At 41.6% G+C, this 23,370-nt stretch overlaps 2 protein-coding genes across 3 annotated transcripts in view; one reads left to right on the top strand and one right to left on the bottom strand.

Annotated features, from left to right (window-relative positions):
* Positions 1-2,267, bottom strand: part of znf827 (zinc finger protein 827) — a 75,796-nt gene extending 73,529 nt beyond the window's left edge. Inside the window, exon 1 of the mRNA XM_004549332.4 lies at positions 1,933-2,267. Within this exon, the coding sequence (XP_004549389.3) occupies positions 1,933-1,975 (43 nt within the window). The 5' untranslated portion in view covers positions 1,976-2,267. The remainder of the gene's footprint in view (positions 1-1,932) is intronic.
* A 14,242-nt stretch (positions 2,268-16,509) lies between these two features.
* On the top strand, positions 16,510-20,692 carry lsm6 (LSM6 homolog, U6 small nuclear RNA and mRNA degradation associated). 2 transcript variants are annotated; one of them, XM_004549329.5, is made up of 4 exons: positions 16,510-16,610; positions 16,928-17,033; positions 17,127-17,240; positions 20,512-20,692. In XM_004549329.5, the coding sequence occupies exons 2-4, from the start codon at positions 16,940-16,942 to the stop codon at positions 20,544-20,546; spliced, it is 243 nt and encodes an 80-aa protein (XP_004549386.1). In that variant the 5' UTR covers positions 16,510-16,610; positions 16,928-16,939; the 3' UTR covers positions 20,547-20,692. The 2 variants fall into 2 exon arrangements, with proteins under 2 accessions (XP_004549386.1, XP_004549388.1); XM_004549331.4 differs by having other exon boundaries at positions 16,539-16,610; positions 16,935-17,033.
* The last annotated feature ends 2,678 nt before the right edge of the window (positions 20,693-23,370 follow it).

The following is a 23,370-nucleotide window of genomic DNA, read 5'->3' as shown; positions in this document are numbered from 1 at the left end:
TACAGACGTGTTCTTATTTCCAGGAAAAGCCGAGTATAAGCTCGTAGGAGTACAGTGGGCTGTACAGTAGAAACCCCCCACCCCCAATCTGAAACCTTTCTTAAAGAGAGAATGGCAGAGCAAACTGATGAATACACCTCACAGAAAAGGGTCACTCTCACCTCACGTGTGAAATTAATGTGTCACTGCTTGCATTTCAGGGCTACGGCGAGCGCTCGACACACGTCATGACACACAAGACTTTGGCAAAACACATGCCTTTGCACAACTACCGTTAAAGACACCCTCCCTCTAGGATGTGTAGTGATAGTACGCAGGCTGAAGTGGATTCTTATCATTTAAACGTCGTGACCCTGCTTCTGCGCGGTTCATCCATGTGACTTACACACTCCTCATGCAGCACATCAGCGAGGACTCGCTGTCAGTCAAGTCCGGAGCGCGCGCGCGCACACACACACACACACACACACACACACACACACACACACACACACAGTCCCTGCACCCACTGTCACCTCGTCTCCACCTCTATGCCTCCCAGCCAACCGCTGCAATTTCCCCAAGTTCAAGCCTAGGTCAAACACCTGAACAGTAGATCAGTTAATATTAACAGTGGAGAAAAGGAAAATGGGATCTGTGCTGGTTAGGCCGAGCAGCTCCCCGGATCTGACATTTAAGAAATGATGATGATGAAGAAGAAGAAGAAGACAGTGCCATATAGACAAATGCATCAAGCCACTGTTGATGTAAACATGAATCACTCATTATTCATTACATTTACATACTAATATGACTAATTGTGCTCTTTTGCTTACGCACGTGTTGGGCAAGAATGATTAAGAGCAGACTAAATGCCACTCTTGGATAAACCCTTTAATAATAGTTGTCATCGGCCACGCTAACGTCTCCGGCAATCCTCTAGTGGTCAGAGAATGTCACTGCAGCTTTTCATTATCTGGACTGATAAAAGGCACAATACGAACATCCAAGACACGGTAGGGTCAAACACACAAAAGTAAAAAGGAAAAAAAAACGAGCTTCTTCCCAATTCAGCTTCAGCACGAGATTCTCTAATGGGCTTTCTGCGGCGTTTGCACGGCGTTACCGTGAGAAACGTAGTAAAGAAGCACAAGTGTCGTTTCCTTTTTCTAACCGCGTTATTGATCGTAGTCTGTCTGCAATGAATGGCTGCAAAAGGGAAGGGGGGAAAAACCCTGAACTTCAGGTGACCGACCATGGCTCTGACACAGCCTGCATGCAGACTGGGAGGGGTAGGGGGGAGAGGAAAAATTGCATTGCCTCGGAAAGAAAAAAAAAAGAAAAGAGAAATTAATCATACTTTAAAAAATAAAATAAAAAAGTCGATGACAAACAAGCGAGAAGAATTTTCGTCTCTACGACTGGGGAGCCGCAAAAAACTATGAGGCGAAAGTTGGACGTTTATTGCCGACGAAATGAAGTTTACCGAGCGTTGCTAGATAGCGCTATTGCTAACTAGGAACACTGGAGTACGGGTAGCCAGAGTCTGGCTCGTCTGATCCGACTGACCCTTCATTTTATTGCGGCCAGACTCCCAGATCCTCCCCTTTCTACCCGAAAAGCGACCTAGCGGAGGCGAACGCATTACCGAAAACGCTCGGCCGTTATCGCCCCACACGCACACACAACCGACACATATGCCAACTGACCGCAACCTTTAGCGGAACCGGACCTTTATCGATTATACCCTTATTAAAGCCACGTATCATTTATCCACTCACTGCCTAGGCTAACGTTACCCATCGCCAACAACATGGCTGCCTCGCTCGGACCTAAAAAGGGGAGAAATAACCTACGCCGAGTCTTTTGTCTGTTTCACCTCTTTAACCCTAAACTACTGCGCAAAACACACGGAGAGCCGTTAAAATTGCACAAAACGAGCGAACGACTTACGTGAAGGCAGGCGCTTGGGTTGCTCCTGCTTCCTCCTTGGCATTTTCCCCCGTTTTTAATCACATTCTCGTCCTTGTTTAGGGATAAGGAGAAAAAAGGTTTTTCCCATTGAGACTGGAGGCGCCAGTGATGGCAGGGACTTGGTCGTGCACCTGGCTTTGCTCGGTTTAAAGTGTATTGTTGGGGGAATGGGAACACACAGGCGGAGGAGGTGCCGCTGTTGTTGTTGCCGTGTCTTGACTATGGCTGCTCTCGGTGCAAGTGTGTCTCCGAGCCCCTAACTAACACTAATGCAGGGATCAAAGGGCAGCAACAGCAGAGCAGGCAGACACGCGCGCGCACGCACACACACACATACACAGACGCGCGCTCTCTCTCTCGCTCACACAGGCGCTCACACGCGCGCTCTCTCTCTCTCTCGCATACACACTCACTCACTCACTCAAACGCACACTTGCGCGCACGTACACATTGGAGGAGCTCGCCCCCGAGAGCAGCGTACGGACAAGGTGCCCCCAAGCTTTCAGAGTGTATTACTGAACAAAAAATATATTTGAGAAAGCAGGGACATAATTCGGCGGAGAGAGCATATTGATGGAGTCGGGTTGCATTAAAGGGAGTCAGGGCAATTTCCTTCCCACAAAAACAAAACAAACAAAAAAACCATTATAAATAAATAAATATATTTTTATATGTATAGAGATAAAAAATTAAAAAAAAAAAAAACAGCGCGACAATAATTTATGCGGTGCATGCAAACATGAATGCACATCTTCGCTTTGACCTGCTGGTGGAACTCGCTAAATCCGGGGCGAAATTTAACATTAAATTCAGCGCTCTGTGGATACATTTTCACTAAAACCCTAATGTATATATATATATATATATATATATGTATATATAATCCTTATCACAATTAATAGCCCTCAATTTGCGTCACGGTAAAAGTTAATAATAAATGGAAATAAATAACAGGGGGCTTGTGGTGAGTACGACTAGATGCAATGCATTCTTCTTCTTTTTTAAATTTAATTTCAACATAATTTGCAATGTGTATGAAAAGTGCAACAAGAAGAATACACTCAGGCTTCACACATGTCAAACTTCATGTAAAAAAACGGCCTGCAGAGTTATTCCTGGAGTTTGTCTATAATAAGAACAGTTTTTTAAAAGAGTGCATTTGTGTGGAAACCTGTATTAAATCAGGTGGGGGAAAAAACAAGTGTCGGTGTCAGAAAAATGTCCAACAGTTATCCAACCCAATGTAGTCATCTCCCCATCAAAGTTGAGAGAGAGCAAAACTGGCCAGAGCTGAATCCTCCTCCCTCTCAGCTGGGTGTTGGGGCTTTTTCACAGCGCAGGCTGTCCCCCACTCCCTGCTGTTGGACTCCTCCAGGCTGTGTTCTGTTGGCCTGCCGCGTTCTTTCACACCTCGGCCGTGTGTGAGCAGAGCTGTGTCTTCATCCCTCCATCCTTCCATTCTCCAGTCCTCCTCCTGCCATGCCTTCCACCCACCCCCAGCGGAGGCGCAGGAGGCTCGTTACCGTGGCAATTAGTGAAAAGCCCAAATTAGCCCTCTTGGCTGTCCACAGGTGACAAAGACACTTTGCATTTCTGCTAATTAGGAAACAGAACAACATGATTAAATGGGGCCTATCAGGAGGAGAGTGGACAAACATGTTCCACAAATAGCAAAAGAGCGATTTTATATTGCATCTCCTGCATGAAATGATTAAGACACTCCATTAGGTTTTTTTTTCATTTGTGGAGAGGATAATGTTGGGTTGTGATGCTGAATATTACAATGATTTATATTAAAATTTTAATAGAGTTGTCCCAGTGTGTTTGTGGCGTGTAAACAGCTGTTTCTCACGTGCACATGCAGATGGACAAAGACAGATTCTCCAGGCAGAAAGCTTATGAGCTGGGAAACAAAAGAGGTTCAAATCGTTTAGGTTTCTTTCTGCTTGCAGCTTGTTTTTTTCTCTACAACATAAAATATGCAAAAGACAAGACCTCTAGACGGTTTCTTGCACTACATCAGAAAGAAACTCTTAGTTTAAACACTAAAAGATAAACGTGTAGAGCGTTCACTGTGGACAGAGTCATCGAGCTAACAGGCCTTATCACAGATGACTTTACTGTATTTACTTTCCGATCAGCTTCCATGCATACACTCCTGCAGAGCGAGCTACTTTTGATCACACCATCAGTGATGTGGTTTGCAGTTTTTCGATGAAATCTCAGATAAATGTGCGTTTCTTCTTGCTGGAGACAGTTTTCTTGTTTGCACATTTGTAGCCTAACAGTGGCACTGCAGATCTCTCCTTTAAGCCATTGTGTGTCGTGCTCCTGTGCAAAATCTTGGTCTGCTTGTCCACCCTTAGCTTATTACACCACATTAGTGATCATTAATGATAGCAAACTGTATGTTATATCACACTCACTTTACAAGGCTGACTTCTTCAAGGCACAAATCATCAAAGAATATCTTTTGCATTGTCTCGGAAATGCCATAATTTCCACTAAGCATTTACATTAACAGCAGATCAGCCAAATAGGACACTAGTGTTTGTCTTAGTGGAGCTTTTTTCTGTTCCCCATTGAGTTTGGTCACCATGGGGAGGTCACAGCCTGTTCTCTGACCCTGACAATGCCAGGCAGCTGAGGTAATGCGAGCAACAGGGCAGCCTGCTGATAGTAGCCATGGCAACAATGACATGACCTCACTCACGGTTGAACCTAAAGGTCGTTCCTCATTGCTCAAGGGAGGAATGCTTCAACTATTTTGCTGGTGACAGCCTCTTAAAACTTCTCACATGACCCTGGTGGAACACATGTGCAGCGCGTGTGTATTCGTGCATGCACTAATTACATCTTAAGGGCCGTGTGTTTGTGTCTGCTTTGTTAACTAATGCGCAGTACATCCGAGGTCAATTACAATTTCTTTGTTTCACTTCCCAGTAGCTGGTTTAGGTTTCAGGCCTCTGATGAAAGCTCATATTGTCATGTGGCATTATTACTACTTATTAAAATGCTTCCCTATAGTGGCACAACAGTTAGTGGGGGCTAAATGAGTTTCAGGTGCTTCAGTGGAGCATGGAGCAGATTGGAAAGAAATGGGCTCGCTTGCTTGTGTACCTTGGGGGTAAACTGAGCATCTATCCACTTTCTTCTTCTCCTCCTCTGTCGCTTCCCCTACCTCCCTCTCCTCAATCCTCTCAGGCCCCATCCTGTGCTGGCTGGGCTGGGCTGGTTGGGCCAATGCTAGGCTCAGTCAGTCAGATGTTGCCCTGGGGTAAACAGCAACATCTGTCCCCTGCCCAGCCATGACTGTCGCTGAGTGATAAATCCTTGGGTGGCTCGTGCCAGCGCTGTCCGGCGTGCCACCTGTCCCCCCTTCCTCCTACACAATATCCACAACCCAGCCCTTACACACACATATACACACACACACACTTCACCCTATTTACACTTATCCGCCTTCATCCTGACAGTGTGACAGAAGCAGGTGGTTCACTCCCTTTTTGCCCTCTGGCCTTCTATGCTCTCGTCCTCGGTTGGCACATTTATGCAGGGTGCGAGCAGGGTTGTCGCCTCTAGCAAATACCAATGGAGAACTCCCTGCACCAGGTTTTTTTAGCAGCGGGTCTCCTGGAGCCTATAGGAGTTGCTTCTCTGACTCAGGAATAAAAGTGTGAGGATCAGATAAACAAACTTTTACAAAGGTCAATAAAATGTTCAGTGAAAAAAAAGGGAAGCATCACAAAGTGCTGGAAATTTAAGAGTATGTGACTCAAATGACAATAATTTCAACTTATTTAAGGATTTCCAAGCTCCAACCCAGCTGACCTTGAAAACTGAGCTGCCAGACAAAAGAATGCACACATACAACTTTTACTTATACTTTCTCTCTCTGTGTGTGCTCGTTTGTGTGTGTGTGTGCTTTTAAGTGCACGTGTGTGTGTGTATGGCACGTCTCCCGCTACTGCTTCCTCTCTCTTTCCCCTCAGCTACTGTTAGTGTGACAGAGGCAGGTGGCCAACTTCCTCCCCTTTGACCTTCAACAGTTTCCCCACAGTAAGGAGACAGTGCAAACACACGCATGCACACACATTTCCACAGACACACATATACAGAGGAGGAGCCTAGGTTGCCCTGGGTGAACTGGGGCAGAGGTCTTGCAAAAAGCCCTGGAGGGAAGCGAAAGGTCCTTCGACTCAGGGCCGAGAGTTATTTTAGCGCCAAACCTGACAGGGCTGAATGATCATCACCACGGTGACAAAACCTCAGTGAATATGCACATCAGAGAGACGGAAAGATGCGAAAACTTATGGTTATAAAAAATGAAAGAAATCATATACGAGCTTATTCGTGACACACCCTTTGCAAACACTGGTCTACAAAAACTGTAGTGCTCTTTTTATCATTTCAAACGCTTTGCATACTGAATAACGGCACTTTTTTAAAAAAAGAGAAACTCACACAGCATTAGGACTGTAAAACTCTCTGCCACCTGCCTCTAAATCACTTTTACTCCTGATGCTGGGTGAGCAAAAATAATTACAAAGAGTATTATGAACTGCTTTTCATTTGTCCACCTCTCTGCGCTTGGCTTGCCTGGCTATCTTTTTTTTGTTTTGTTTTACAATATGTCTGTACTTATCTTGTAAAAAGCCAGTGTTATTTCAGTAATTATTTAAAAAATAATAATATCGAGTGATCATTTCAAGGCTCAAATATTTCCTTTGAGCTTTTACTTCGGGCTTGTGTGTGCACTATTTGCATGTTTGTTTTTTGCCTCCATGTATGTGTAAGAGGACCCCTGCTGATTAATGTCACTTCGCATTGTAATGGAGCGTGCTGAACATGTTCGGATATCTGTAATGCGTTACCAGTCTCAGCTTGATTTTATTGCCATGGTCTAATAGGATATTGCCACTATCACAATTTGGATTAACTTCCATATCACTGCTGTTAAACCAAGTGAGGTTTCCGTGTGTGCATGCACACAAATAATAGAGAAGGGGTGGTGGGAGGGGTGTCTGTCAGGGTGGGCTTCTGTGGTCGATTAGTTTCGCATTCAGCACCTCCTTCATAATGTATCTATCCGGTCTTGTCACCACAATACTTCTCATTTGCTGTAAGTAATTCTGGGAGAAATGTGGAGATATTTTTCACCCTTTACCAAAAATAATGCACCGTCTAAATTAGCTATGAGGGGTTGCTGTACCAGCAGTTGGGCTTTTTTTTTGTTGCCAGTTTTTTTTGACTGCCTTGCCTCTGATACACAATCATAAATACACAGACACACGCAGGTATAATGCAAGCCAGTAAGGAGGTCTGGCATGCTTTTGTACAAGCAGGGAGCTATATGCAGAGGAGGCTGCCCTTGGTCTGTGAGTCCTTTGTCTTCCTGCATCCCCAGGCTCCACCTCTCTCTCAGCCAGCCCTCCAATGGGAGAGCCTTCAGGTGTTGACCTTATCGGGTGCAGGTCAAAGCCAGGTCAGGGATCTGTTGCTAGGCTACCATCAGATAAGTGGCTAGGGTAGGCAACAGTGGGCAGCGCTGTCATTCAGGGCTTGTCATGTAATCTTGTTCATTTGCAGACAATTGTCTGGACGTCAGAAAGGCTATCTGGCCCATAATGTTGTAATGAAACACATTAAAATATTAAAACCAGCCATGCTGAGCATTGGCAGCTCCACTTGGCACATGGCGTTTTTTTACAGTCATGCCAACTGTCATGCAGTAACATGAACCCCCGAAATACGCTTGTGTGGTGGGCTGTGTTGAAATGTTAGAGATGTAGAGGATCGAGTGGTATTTACTTGTTTTTTTTTTTATTTGAAAGTATCTGCTTTACAGACTTTTACCCAACTTAATTTAACAAATAAACGCATTCATTATGCAGACATACTGCTATGTATCTAGGGGATAATCTATTTTAAATTAGGTCTAAATAATGCATAAAAATGATAGCACTTTTTAATTTATGAACTTCATTAAATAAAACTTTCTCTTGGTTAATAATAAACTTTATGTTCCCACCAGTGTGTGTACATACGTGTGCATTTTCCTCCAAATATTGTACATATAAATGGATTATGACTGGATCATGACTCATGGCTCATATAGGGGTACAGGTGGGAAGGCATCTTCCTGTTTGCTAACCTACAACCTTTAAATAGTGTCCAAAGACAGATACACAGCGATCTGTCTGAACAGGGAACGCGAGAGCAGAAAGAGGGAGGCAAATGAGAGAAAGAAAGAGAGAAAAAGAGAGAGATAGTTGTTGCATCTTCACACAAACATGGTCTGTTCTCCCACTCTGCCATTCTGCCACCTGGACCGAGCTATGTGGGAGACTGCGCCACACAGTGATGAACGACACCAAACAGAACAATTTCTGTTCACACTGCGGGTCATATGGCGTAAGACGGGTTGACACAGCGTCTGTGTCACATAACAGGTTCCTCTTTGGCGACACCTGCATTTTGTCAATGTCAGCCACCCGGCCGTTCAGGTTAACTGTCGAGTCTAAGAGGAAGTGGCCTTCCAGAGGCCGAGTGAGGACCTCAGACAGTTACACATAAAGACACATAGATAAGGCACGTGGCAATTTATCCATGCCAGTCCTCGTACTGTAGCTCCAACATGGGATCTCGTCTGTTAGATTGGCGCATTGTGAAAAGAGGTTCTCAGTGTCTGGGCGCTTGCCAGCTGACATTCCACGAAGACAAATTGAGAGAGAGGCTCCGGCAGATTTATCGGGCCATTGGCTCGCCTCAGGAATTCTCTTGTAACATGGCACTCCTGTGAAAGGGATAAAGAAATTAGTGTAAAACAGCCCCCCACCACCCTACCCCCGCCCCTACCCTCTCCAACAGCACCCGTTTAGATATCCAGTGCTAGCTTGTAAACCTCTAACACACACACACACACACACAATTCCTTTTTTTTAGATATAAAAGTGGATGGATGCAAGATGGATGGGTCCTCTTATTTCTATGAATATTCAAGAGGGTGGGCAAAAGAACATTGCTGTATTCTGGCTGTTGAGTCACAGGTCCTCAGTGGCAGGAAGCACTGCTGGTCAAATGACAGAGAGAGGGAGAGACAGAGTCAGAGAGAGAGGGATGGAGGAGAGATAGAGATATGCGTGTGTGTGGGATTTGAAAGGAACTGCTTCTGGCTGTCTTGGATATTTATTCCTTTCTAACGCAATGGGGTGTTTGGAGATCCAGGCCAGCTATGTTCTTAATGCTACAGCGAGGACTGGGAGCATTCTTCTGCACTTGCCCGAGTCTGGTGTGTGGATGCGAGAACACATCCTCAGACCAAACCTTTTGTTGATAGAGGGAAACCTGTTTTGGGACCTGATTTATAATACGATCGTTAATAAACTGCAAGTTAATAGGTAATCCTTGCACTTCATCAGCAATGCGCAGAGTTGCGAAAAGGTGCAGTTTATCCCACACTATGATCTTATCCTAAACCCAATCAATTAGCTTTAAATTCAGTTTAATTTCATTTATATCGAACCCAATCACAACAACAGTTATCTCAAGGTGCTTTATATTGTGAGGTATGGACCCTACAATAATACAGAGAAGACAGAGAAAAATCCCAACAGTCAGATGACCTCTTATGAGCAAGCACCTTAGCGATGGTGGGAAGTAAAAACTCCCTTTTAACAGGAAGAAACCTGCTCGGGGGGGGGGGGGGTCAGTAAATATTATTAATTATCTTTCATTTTCTGCTAATTTAAAATAACAGCAACTACATTTAATTAACTATCTACGTGATGCTGACTATTTGCAGATTGGGAAAAATGAACATAGAAAGTGTGGCCTTATTTTTTTTTTTTTAATATTCATGCAACCCTGCACCATATTCATCATCAAATAACAAGGATTAATCATTAATTACTTGCACAAGCATCACTGTTGGAAAACTGCTTCCCGCTTTTGCATACAATAGAGCTCTAATGCCATCGCCCATATCATTTGTCAGCATCTAGAGGTTATCTGCCAAGTTGATGAACAGAGAGATTGGCTATGAAACACAAGGTGTGACAGTATGGCAATATGTTATAGTATGCAGGCAGGGCTCATCAGGAAAGAGAGGACGAGCGGCTTTGTTCCAAATGTCACAATGCATATTTATGGGTGCACTGGAGTGGCTCCTTGTATAAGCAGCATTCACCATCTATCAAGCAAAACCACTACAGTGTCCCTTTGGCAACTTGGTAGCATAGCGCTGCGTGCAAAGTGATCAAACTGGCCCATCTTGCTGTGAAAATGGTCATTCGGGGAAATGAAGTACACTGAGCTTAACGAAGTGCAATTATTGGCCAGTTCAGACAATTATTTTCACGACAGGATGCTTTTTGGCAAACTTATCCAACTTGCTATATTGTGAAAAATAAAATATATTCTTTTCCTTCCCTGATGTGGAACAGCTTTGAAATGCATTCCCTCCTTTCCCCAGATTGAGATATAAAAGGGAAACGGCAACATGGGAGAATGTCAGACAGAATGACAGACAGACAGCCAGATACAAGCCCACAGCATAAGCTCCACTGAGCTCTCTTTCCACTAAGGAGGATCTCAGGAGAGTTGTGTTGGCTGGCTGCGCTCGGGCCATACAGCACAGGATGGGCAGTCTGACTGTCTGGCTACAGTGACACTCCTTGGGGAAAGAACATGGCTCCGGGGCTGTAGCTGATTTGAGATGGTCTCAGGACTAAACCCTGGGGGACATCAACCAGGCAGAATTGGTTCTCTGAAGCTCTCTTTTCAGATTTTTGCAAGCAGTGGAGCTCGATGGCTGTGGAATGATGGGAACAAGAACGGGGCTTTCATCTTGACTGTGAGCAGCTCAGTGGTTTTCCTCCAAATTACAGGGAGTGATTACATCCCACCTAGCCTGCCTTGTGCCACCCCCTTCTCTAAGCACGGGGCCCCCAGGCCAGCCAACCTCTGTCAACTGTCAGCGCTCATAGCTGAGTCATTAAGTGGAAGTTGAGCGACGTGTCATGGGCAAGAAAATAATAAGGAGCAAAACTCAAAGCACAGGGACACTCCTATTGCTTCTGTGGGCAATTTACCGATGCATAGAAATGTAAATTCTTCAGCACTTCCCTGCTACAGTGAAGGGATTCAGAGCTCTGTTTTGTGGATGTGCTGTAAATGTGACGATTTGATCAATTGTTTCGGTAAGCGGCCGCACTGTTGTACAGTTAAAAGAACAGAGGGCAGGCAAGATGTTTAAGCAAGTCAACCATTTAAAGGAACCCTAGGTGCTACAAAAGTAATAGATACAAGCTTCAAGACATGCAACTGAGTTGTCCTGGTCGCCTTTTAAAGGAAGAAAAAGGTTTCCCATCACTTCCAGGCTATTACCTCCATACAGTTTGGGATTACACAGAAGCTAGAGAAGGGATACTTGGTCTACCAATCTGTTTTTTTATTTGAAAAGTCCCCCAAGCTTTTCCATTATCTTCTCCATATCAAGCTTGACCTGAAGAGAAAACCTGGCTTCAAAAGGGTCAATGCAGTCTAGACTTTCTCCACATCTTGCACTGCCAACCCACCTCAACCCCCATCCTGCATATTGCTTTAGGATACAAGAGGGATGTGCCCCCTCCTCCTTATTCCCACTCACCTCAAGCCCCTGCCTGCTTTGGTCCAGTCCCCCATTTCCCACCTACAATAGCATCTCCCGTCACCGTAATCTTTCTATTTCACAAGCCCATCCCTCGGGGTTAAGAGGTCTGGAGATGGAGACGGGATTTGTCTGTCAATTGACAGCACTGCTGTTATGCTTTCTGGCTGACCAGGTTTACACTGCATGGTCAGAGAGGTTTTGAAGAAAAATGACTAGCTGTTTGTCCAAACATTAATGTAAGCTGCCCCCCCCCCCCCCCCCCCCCCCCCCCCCCCCCAGTTATTATCATTATTATTGTTTAAATCTGGCCTTATTGAGCCTCTGTGTGGGCGTGAGGCTCCAAAAAAACAGGTTGAAAATAACTACACGGTTGATGTTTCCTGCTTTTATACTGCTGCTACTACTGTGAAATGCTTAAATGCTTGCTATTTTGGGAAACCAAAATAAATAGAAGAAAATATGAATAAAGAAGCATTAAAAATACAATACTTGCCTCTTTTGCCTTAACTTGTTAGCAAACTAATGATGTGGTGATTGTGAAAATCTGTCAATACAGGTGTTTAAAATAACAATCTGGTCATTAGTCAGTGTTTATATCAATACATTTTTCACTTGATTTGAGCCCAAGCAAATTATTGTAACAGATAAATATCAGCCACTGACAATGGGAAGTGTCAAAGAGCCAGTATCCATTACCTTAAAATGCAAAATTATATATATATATATGTATAAAACACACACACACATGAAATGCAAATGAATACAAAATTAGAATACAGTGAGGAAAAAAATCAAACATTTAAGACTGCCTGAAGCAATTTGACACCAGAGAGGGAAATCTACTACTTACCTGAGAACATGTGCTGACTAAAAGCAAAAACAATGAAATTAGAAACAAAAACAAAGCCTGTTGATGCTTTTGTATTTGCATGTGTTTATGTATTTATTTATTTTTGAATCTGCTGTTACAGCATATGTAAAACAAAACAAAGAAAGACTTGGCATCTTAGACATACATTACAAATGTAATGCATAGGCAGCAGAACAGTCTGGTGATCACTGACGGGTTAACAGATACAGCCCACAGTGTCAATGTTTTAATTAAGCCCTATTTCAGCTGACTTATTAACCATCATTGGTGGATTTTGTGCTGGTTACAGGCCAGAAGCACTTTTCTCAGCATGTGAATTATACCCGATTTGCTCGTGCGAGCTCACTTCAAACATTTTCTCATTATGTTTCCACTAAGATCCAAGAAAACATCTGCATTAAATGCCAGTCATGAGTATAAGTTCTGCTTTATCCACAAACTTCATGACTCGGACATTTTTTTCGTTTGTTTTTATTAGATCATTGGTTTTTATTGTACTATGAAATAAAAATCACAAGCATTTGCATTCGGTGCGTTCAAGAATGGAAGCGAATAATCAGCGTGCCGCATTTCAAAAAGCAAAAAGCCACTATTCGTTACAACTATAGGATAACAAAGGACAACTAAATGTAAGCACGCAGAGGTCATTTCTGAAGGCCATGGAGAAAAACGGTGGGTTTTTTTCCTTTCCAAAAATTTTCTACAAAGCAAGCAACGACAAAGGAAACAAGGGACAAGGGGGAAAAAAATCTTCATTGAATATTCATTAACCGGTGCCTAGGTGTATACATGGCTCTTAACCACTCTTGTTTATGACTTAAGGACTTGTAGTACTGACCTTAGTTTAACACAGCAGCAGATACCAAATTAACCTCTAGCCTCCACAGGGCTAGCCATGCCCTGCTAACAAGCAACCTGTCTAGACACACAAGAAGTACTTTATGATTCCACCTCTCACAATCCCCCTCTCTCTCTCCCTCTCTCTCTCTTTTTCTCTCAACCTCTCTGTCTCTGCTAACACGTACTGGCACATCCTCGTGCCCTCTATCCTCTTCTATCTTTCACCTCACCATTTCATCCCTATTTCCCCCCCTACACCATTTTTCATGTACCTCCCAAGCTGTGCAGTGTTTGGGTCACGCACCCTAACAACCAGAGTTTTTATCAGATGGTAGACTTTCTCTTATCCTTCACAGCACAGCTTACCAATAGCATAATAATAATAATGATAATAATAAAAAATAACAATACTATTACTAATATTGCATTATACGTTTTTAAAGCTATAATGCACTTTATTTATTTCTCTTTTAAAACAGAGAAATTCCACAGTGATTTAAAAATGTGTAAACCCAAAGTGAGAAACACTCATAAACTCACTTTAACATATAAGTCAACTTCTGTAGCTTTTAAAGATTTCCACTGAGATTGAAATTTATTACATTAGGTTAAGCTTTTGGATTAAATTAAATGAGACTTTGTCCATATGATTAATGTAGAAAATTATGCATAGTGCAGTAAAATAGTATCAAAGTCAAACATGTGAGATTCAGAGTAGTTTCATGAACATTTAGGGAGAAGCATATTTACCACTGTGTTGCATCACCTGTACATTTTACAACACAACCTTCTTGAAATTAAATTGCAGTAATTTAGACCACAGAGTCCTTCCTTCTTCTTGCTTGATACATAATTTCCGTTGTTTGGGTTCTCTGGAATTGTTTGAGGTTTTTTTTATTTTGTTTTTTGCAATGATCCATTTTTTTTTAGTGTGTAACAAAAACAAACAGGAAGGACTGTTACTCTTTATGATGAATAGTCGTAGAGGGGATGAAGCCTATCTCAGCTACCACAGGGTGAGTGGCAGGGTACACTCTGGACAGGTCGGTAGCCTGTCACAGACAACCAGGCATGCAGTTAGTGCAGTTAACTGGTCATTCAAAATTGCCCATAGGTGTGAATGTGAGAGCGAATGGTTGACAAATAATATTTTACTGAAAATGGATCCTGAGCCCATGCAGTGATTTCTACTAAAGCATCATGTCTATTTTTAATGTCGTGCTAGCTGAGAGCCCATAGATCATGGCCCTTCAGCAAAAGTTTTGGTGAAATCTTTATCGATTCTCTGATTGATTAATTGCTGTTATGTACCACAAATGACCACAGATTTTTTGCAGACTCAACATTTCCAGTATGCTTATTTTTTGCCCATGTACCAGATAGTTTTATAATATTTTCAGTTTAGACTCTGATATGTTGCCTTTGTATTTTTCTCAATTATAGGCTTTGAACGATTTGCAAATTACTGCATTTTGTTCTTGTTTACATTTTACAGCATCCAAACTTTTGTGAAACCATAGGTTATAATATATATTGATGTCACCCATTAAGTTTAACTCAATTCTGCCTCAGGATCATATGCATTTTAAAACAAGGCAAGCACCTAAAGGATTTTTTTATATTTTAATTTAACAACACAAAGAGGTATGACGTACCAACATCATTATCTCTGTTGTTATTAGTAATATTCAACCAGAAATTGCTCTGATTTCTTCTTATTTGGGTAGTGATTTTCTGTGCTGTAACCAGAATCCAGATTCAAATGTTTTGTTTTCATCATGCTCCTTCAGTCTAGGATGGTAATTATGTGAAATATGACATATAGAAAACGCACAGATCTAAATTATTGACTAACAGCAGGAAAATAAATAGCTGATATATATATATATAAAAAAAACACCCAGCACGCCCCTGCGGGCGGTTTATCCTTCAAGCTCGGGTCCTCTACCAGAGGCCTGGGAGCTTGAGGGTCCTGCGCAGTATCTTAGCTGTTCCCAGGACTGCGCTCTTCTGGACAGAGATTTCCGATGTTGTTCCCGGGATCTGCTGGAGCCACTCGCCTAGCTTGGGAGTCACCGCACCTAGTGCTCCGATTACCACGGGGACCACCGTTACCTTCACCCTCCACATCCTCTCGAGCTCTTCTCTGAGCCCTTGGTATTTCTCCAGCTTCTCGTGTTCCTTCTTCTTGATATTGCTGTCATTCAGAACCGCTACATCGATCACTACGGCCGCCTTCTTCTATATATATATATATATATATATATATATAATTTTGCTGGACTAAAATTCATATTTCCTTTTTTTCACAATCTTCTCTTTGCACATCAACTGTGATGGCTGGGACCAAAAGTAACGGTGATGCTGAACACAAGGCTACAGTGTTGTAAGAGTCTTAAACACATAAAACACCGCATGCTCTGAGGAAGGTATTTGATCCCTTACAGATTCCTTTTTTCCCCTCTTTTTTTTGCCACTTTGGCACACTTTCATGTTTCAGATAAACAAACAAATTGTAATTTTGCACAAAGGTAACCTGAGTAAATATGAAATGTGGTTTGATTTTATTGATTAAGGGAAAAGACTATCGAAAGCTGGCCCTGCTTGAAACATTTATTTTCCCAAAACCTAAAAACTGCCTGTGGCACCTTGGCTCTCACTGGGGTTCGCTGGAGTCCCAAAGCCTTAGAAATAGCTTTGTAACGCTTTCCAGACTGAAAGACGTCACTGACTTTGTTTCTTATCAATTCTTGAAATTTATTTATTTTTTTAGATCAAGGAATGAGGAATGGTGTGTTGCTTTTTGAAATCTTTTACCTTTTACACTTTGTCAGACAGCTTCTACTTAAGTGATTTCTTGATTCAGCAGGTCTGGCAGTAACCAGCCCTGGCTGTGACTAGGGAAAAGTTAGCAGTTAACTCATGACTTAACAAGGGGGGATTATTTTTTAGGGGGGATTAAAGGACCAGGTAGCTTTAGAAGCTTTTTTCCTATAACAAATGAAATCATAATTTAAAAACTGTATTTTGTATTTACTCAAGTTATCTTTGTTTACCTGAAAAATGTAAATGTGACAAATATGCAAAAAAAAAAGAGGCAAAAATACAGAAGGCTCAGGCAAACATTTAATCACAAAACTATAGCTACTTTGTTTCCAGTTTGATAGCTGATTATGTGATTAGCGATCAAGCATTTAAGTTTTTTGTCCTCAGCCGCTTTCCGTACAGAACACGCTTGTGATTGGTCAAACTGACGTCCATGCTAAATACAATTGTCTGGAAAACGTCGGTCTGGTGAGTGAAATGCTAACAAACATATTGCTGCTGCATATAAAATTAAAGGGTTTCTTCTTGTGTTGTTGGGTGCAATAAAATGTAAGCATGCTTTTCACAAAGACAGCGACCCTCGCTGCGCAGATTCACGGGAAAATAGTCGGTTAGCAGGTTAGTTATACTCGTTAGCTAGCTAGCCGCTAACGATACTAGCCTGTTTGCGTTAGGAAATCGTTACTATTACAGACATGAACACGAGTTAGCTTTTGTTACGCTAATGTAGCTCCATGAAATAAATCGCTACTATAGTATCTAATGCTCATCTTCCATCCTTTCAAATCACAGTCAAAATGAGCCTGAGGAAGCAGACCCCGAGTGACTTTCTGAAGCAGATCATTGGCAGACCTGTTGTGGTCAAACTGAACTCTGGTGTCGATTATAGAGGTACGTAACAGCTTAGCCACTTGCCCCCCCCCCCCATACTGATCGGTAAGTAATGACTTTAAAGGAAAACACGGTGTGTTTGTGTACCTGCAGGTGTTCTGGCCTGTTTAGATGGTTACATGAACATCGCCATAGAGCAGACAGAGGAGTATGTCAACGGGCAACTCAAGAACAAATATGGCGATGCCTTCCTAAGAGGAAACAATGGTAAGCATGTCCCTTTTATGTAGACTTTGGTATTTAAGGCAGTATAGGTCTTCTGTAAGAAGACTGAAGTGCAGAATTAATATGCTAAACCTAAGGAAATGCTGTGCAGCTGTGACAGAGATGATAAAATAGATTAAAAATAAATAAATAAATGCAGGTTTATGTTTTTTAGGCCATCAGGTTTTTCTCTGAATGTCTGAAACTGGAACTCTTTCATGACAGTTGAAAGGAGACGAAAATATGACAAACACAGGTGAGGAGCGCAGATTAAAGTGTGATCTAAAAAGGTTGTCAAATAGCCAACTTGCCCAGAAAAGTAACCTGCTCTGTAGGATGTTCCTCTCAAAACAGGAAGCTGTGGTCTGTCTGATAATGACTCACATTCAGTGCTTGCTTATTAATTCCGTTTAAATGAGGGCATACATTATGAATGGCACAACTTAATGGTGCCATAACCTTTTAGCTATGTTCTGTTCTAACACAACTCCTTTTTTACTTGTAAAATAAAAGTGTACACAGCTCCAGTAAGCTGTACAGTACAAGTCAGTTGTGAAGAGTAACCAGAACCCTGAAACTGTAAAACTGAACTCAGAAATGTGTTTTATTATTTATTTTTTTTATTTATACCAGTACTTTTTTTCCCCCTCTTTAAACTGTGGAAAAGGTCTCTCGCCTTCTTGAAAGTATTGTGAGGGTTAGCCAAATGGTGATAATTAGTTAATGATAAAAAAAAATCCCACTCAAATTAAATTGGTCTTCAAATTAAACTTTTTGCCTGCATTGATTTTTCGAAGTACATCATTATATGATAATAATCAGTAGATAAACTGTTAATGACAGTAGCTGTAAGCTGATGCCCGAGCTGATTTATTAAGATATTTTTAACTCACTAATTATTGTTAAAACAACACATTGTTAACACAGCTCTTGGGAACTACCCTTTTTCACTCGTTGTCAGTTCAATATTGCATTTTCTTGTGTGTCTTGCTATATTTTTATGAAACTTTGTATTAATATTCTCCATGTTGATCAGCATAGACAGACTTGAACTTAAACTGTACAATGGCTTTGTACAGTGTTTGCCTCTTTTTGATTTCCTATTTTTTTTGTGTTTGTCACACTTAAATGTTTCAGATTAAACTAATTTAAATACTAGACAAAGATAACACAAGTAAACACAAAGTGCAGTTTCTAAATGAAGGTGTTTATTATTAGGAGAGAGAAAAATCCAAACCTACATGGTCCTGTGTGAAAAAGTGATTGCCCCCCCTAAACCTGTTGGGCCACCCCTAGCAGCAACAACTGCAGTCAAGTGCTTGCGATAACTGGCAGTGAGTCTTTTCCCGCACTGTGGAGGAATTTTGGCCCACTCATCTTTGCAGTGGATCTTTGTTTAAGTTCAGCCACCTTGGAGGCTTTTCAAGCATGAACTGCCTTTTTTAAGGTCATGCCACAGCATCTCAATCGGATTCAGGTCAGGACTTTGACTAGGCCACTCCAGAGACTTCATTTTGTTTTTCTTAAGCCATTCAGAGGTGAACTTGCTGGTGTATTTTGAATCATTCTCCCAACTCTGCTTCAGCTTGAGGTAATGAACAGGTGGCCGGACGGCAGAATTCATGGTTCCATTTACCACAGCAAGCCTCCGGGTCCTGAGGTAGCCTCAGACCATCACACTAACACCTTTTCACTGTTGGTATGACGTTCCTTTTCTAAAATGCTGTGTTCGCTTCATGCATGATCTAATGGGACACACACCTTCCATAAGGTTCAACTTTTGTCTCGTCAGTCCAGAGAGTATTATCCCTAAAGTTTTGGGGATCATCAAAATGTTTTCTGAGGCCGTTCCATGTTTTCGCCATTTGTGGATAATAGCTCTCATTGTGGTTCACTGGAGTCATACATCTCAAGAAATGGCTTTAAACCCTTTTCAAGACCAAGAGGTCTTTGTTTCTCATGTCTTCCTGAATTTGGATTCCGACATGTGCCTGGCTTTTGAGGATATTTTTGGTCTACTCCACTTTACATGATTTCTTGATTGAGAACAGGCGTGATACTAGTCAGACTAAACGCCTTCATTTGGAAATTTGTGTTTACTTGTGTTATTGTTGCTTAATATTTACATTTGTTTGATGATCTAAAACAGCAAACATTAAAAAAAAAATGGAAATCAAGAAGGGGACAAACACTTTTTCACACCACTGAAACTGTCCTGACACAGAGATTTCATGTTTAATCACTGGTATGCCCCTTTTTTTTTTTTATTTTTTTTTATTTTTATGAGAATTGGCTCATTGTAAGGCTCTTGTTTGCAGAGATAGTTTTAATATATTCTGTATTCACCACAGTAGTCGGAACATTTTTTTTAACTGTATTGTTTACATCTTCATCTCTCTGTCTGCATTTTCCAGACACCAGGCATGCACTGTATCCAGTGTGTGATTTGATCTCGAATGTGAGTCATGCAGGCCGGTGTTTCAGGCCGCAGATAGTGTTATTTTTAGTCAAAATAACCAGTACAACAAACTATACAGATTATCTTTGAGGGGAAAAAATGTGGAACGTGGATGCTGCAGGGGGTCAAGGTTTAACATAGAATTTGCTAAATCATCATCAGCAGCACATTTTCTTGTTACTGGAATTATTGTTTTTTCTTTGGGATTTGTTTCTGTGGAATAACTTCTGTGTTTGGGGCTGCGCATTCAGACTGTTGTGAGGTGCAGTAGCTATTCACATAAAAAAATAAAAACAAAACACACAATGGCTCCTCTGTTAAAGACATTTAAGAAAAAAAACATTTTGCAGTGGAGCCAGACTATAATTTATAACGGCTTCTAAATAAAATAAATTAAAGACGAGAGAAACACCCTTCAACAATGTTGTGAGCATTGATGTTACACAATTTAACCAGCAGATGGCGCTCTTCAGCATCTCTCCTGGCAGTACAGGGTGTTTCCAACAACCAGCTGATTCGAGCAGTCGGGTGGAGTGTAAATGAATAACTACACACAAAAAAATGTTAGGGGAATATGTTTATTTTGTGTGTCTGAAAGGAAATAAAAAATATCATCCGACATACAGGATTTTTAAGTCACCAGATGTCTGTGTCGATCTTAAAAATCCTACATTAGCCTGCCTCTGTTTTGCTTTACGCCGCCTCATTGAGTATTTTGTCTGTCAAATGAGATTTTCGGAATTTTGATTTATTTTTATGGATCATCGTGTATGAATAAGATCCCCCCCCTTCTTTTCTCCTGTCTCCTTCTTACAGTTCTGTACATCAGCACCCAGAAGAGGAAAGTCTAGTGAAGACCATTTTGAGTTCATTTAATTTTTTCAGTTTTTAATAATGTTTCAGAAGACGACTGTCATACGTTTTTGGTTCTGTAAAGCTTGAGAAGCGTTTGTTTTGTGAAAGTGGAATATATGAATAAACTCTGAGTTTCGATTTATGTCTGACTCGTTGAACGTCATTTACACATATTGGTGTTATTATCACAAGGAAAACAACTATAGCTTCGCACATTTACCGGATATGGTCCAATCTAACTTTTTCCTAGCAGGAAAACTAAGAATTTAACACAAACCTGCGTTTTCCTCACTCAGAAGGGCTTTAATGTTTAAGTAAATAAAAGGTGGTTAAGAAAGCTGGTGAATTTCTTTTGGCTCTGTCCAAACCTGCAAATTTTAAACTATTTGTAGAGATGCATCATCTGGTGTGGCTTTTATTTCCCATTTGGTGCCATGGAAACAAAGAAATGTTCAATGTAAAAACAAACTGAACTGTTTTTGAACACTTAGCCAGCACAAAATTGATGTGACTCAACAGATGAACATAGCTCACTGCTATACAAGCAAATGTCCTGTATTTACCAGTAGCAGTCAATGATGAAAGTGCTTTCTGACTGATATATCCATACATGCTTAATGATTTTAATAATTGTCATTTAAATCTTAAATGGCTTCTTAGACTTCCCCCTTGCTCGTGGGGAAGTCTGACTGTGGAAGACGAATGATCTATTCTTTTTGTCCTTTTAGTGAAATCGCTCGCTCACAGTTTATCCCCGGAGCAAGCGGAGGCATCAAATCTACCACTGTTTTCCCAGAAGGCTTCAAAAGGATTAGAACATAATTTTGTAATTTGTCAGTCCTAATGTGCTAATTTTGTAATTGATCTTGATGCGACTGGCCTGCAGAAACCCATTACTGAATGGCTCGTGTACAAATGCACTCATCATTACACATAATCTGACAATCGGCCGCTTTATAATTTCAAATAAAACGCTTCAAAACAAGAATTTATAAACAAAAGCTCCTGTTGTGAGGCTCATTTAGCTTCAGTCTCTGGCTCTTTGGTTTGCAAATTGATCACAAAGATTTAGCTCAATATGACATCATGCTTTGATTGCTTTGTGCGCATAGATAGATATATAAATATATATGGATAGTTATAGATATATTTTTTTTAAACCCCTACATCTGAACTTTGCTGGTGACTGTGTTGCAAAATACACTTGTTGATCACTTAATGCGCCGTCACAGATTGAATATCTACATGTGAAAGAAAAAATGTGCCATGCAAATATGTATCACCGACCAACAAAGAGTACAAAGACTGCAGGACCAATCTATAAATGGTGCCACCTGCAGGCTATGTCAGGCTGCATTAGCATGTAAACAGATCTGTCAGATCAACTCTGACTGCCTACTGCTGCAGTCTTCCATGTTGTAATGCTTTTAAAAATGTCTCGGAGCGAACAGGCCTGCTTTATTTATTTATTTATTTATTTATTTATTTTTTAAATCATCCGTGACTGCATAGGTGTTCTTTGTTCAGTCAGGTTTGGATTGGCTCTGCTGTGTTTTGCCCTGTGAAAATCAATGCGGTGGCACATGCAGGGAATTGGAAGTTTATTCCATTTCTGCGTCTGGCCTGTGGTCATTTAGCAAATGAGTTCAAAAGTGGCATCACCTCATTACGCTAAGATAAGAATGCTATAAATATATGATTCATTAGTTTCTTAATGAGAATGCTGTAGCGTGGAGGCATTGGAAGAAGGGTGGGGTTGGGGGTGGGTGGGGGATTCTTTTTCGTCCAAGGATGGATTTTCTTTTTTTTTTTTTTTGAGAGCCTTGTTTTCCAACCTGTACATGCGCACTCTGGCCCCTGGAAGGAGACAAAAGGCTGCCAAGGTCAGGCCTGACTTGAGAATGAAGGACGCGTTATTGATCAAACTCTGGCGAGCTGCAGCTGTAAGAGAGGGAATGTTGGAGGGAGATTGAGCTGCAACACAGACACGAAACACAGGCGGACATAGGCGCTGAGTGACATATATATATACAAACACAAAGAAAGGCACGGCACACAGCGCAACACACAAAGAATCATTATGGCACTTGGTGAGGGTTAGTGCAGGCAAATATTTACCCACTGGAATCATAACTGAGCCGCTGGCCGTGTGGCCTCACAGGGAACCCAATTAATACCATTCACACAAATGACCTGGTGGGAGACATCGTGCTCTCGGACTGTGAGCTTTTTTTTTTTTTTGTTTGTTTTAAAAACTCTTGAATCAATGCAGGATCTTCTTCATCTTGCATGTGCATGCATTTGTCCTTTAAAACCCTCTGCAGAACAAAACTGTTTTTCTTTTAGATCACTGAACACCCAAAATCCACCTCCTTTTTTATTTTACATTTCATTTGAAGACACTTCATTCCGTCGTCCAGGCTTACTTTGCGTAGAGCGCTGGTCCCCACTTGCCCGATCGCAGCGGGCTGACGGAGGATGCTGCAGTGGCTCGCTGTTGACGTGTGGAGGTGAGTGATGGAGGGGAGAGGACAAAGGAGGGTAGAATAGGTGACAGCCTTGTTATGTAGGAGAGAAAGCCAAGGGGGGGCAGACTCAAGTCTTACAGCACCACCAGCTGCCAGAGCTACAAAACTACAGTGGAGACGACATGGGATGAGGGAGGGAGGGGAAAGTGGAGTATGACTTTGACCCTGACTGATCACTGCAGCATGACTGTCTAGCCTTTTCACAAGGGATCAAAGGAAGACAAGGACAACCTGAGATTCTGTTTTATAACATTTGGCTGTGCAATGTGGAACTTTTTATATGAATGGTTGA

Source organism: Maylandia zebra, linkage group LG6 (assembly GCF_041146795.1).
Source record: "Maylandia zebra isolate NMK-2024a linkage group LG6, Mzebra_GT3a, whole genome shotgun sequence".
In the NCBI taxonomy this organism is placed as follows: domain Eukaryota; kingdom Metazoa; phylum Chordata; class Actinopteri; order Cichliformes; family Cichlidae; genus Maylandia; species Maylandia zebra.
Note: the sequence above shows the minus strand (reverse complement) of the source record. Positions and strands in the feature narration are given on the sequence as shown.

What these genes read in the sequence shown, in the direction of transcription:
- lsm6 (XM_004549329.5), top strand. Translation starts at nt 16,940, where the DNA reads ATGAGCCTGAGGAAGCAGACCCCGAGTGACTTTCTGAAGCAGATCATT. An exon ending in CTCTGGTGTCGATTATAGAG is followed by an intron (nt 17,034 to 17,126) that starts GTACGTAACAGC and finishes GTGTACCTGCAG; the next exon opens with GTGTTCTGGCCTGTTTAGAT. An exon ending in CTTCCTAAGAGGAAACAATG is followed by an intron (nt 17,241 to 20,511) that starts GTAAGCATGTCC and finishes TCCTTCTTACAG; the next exon opens with TTCTGTACATCAGCACCCAG.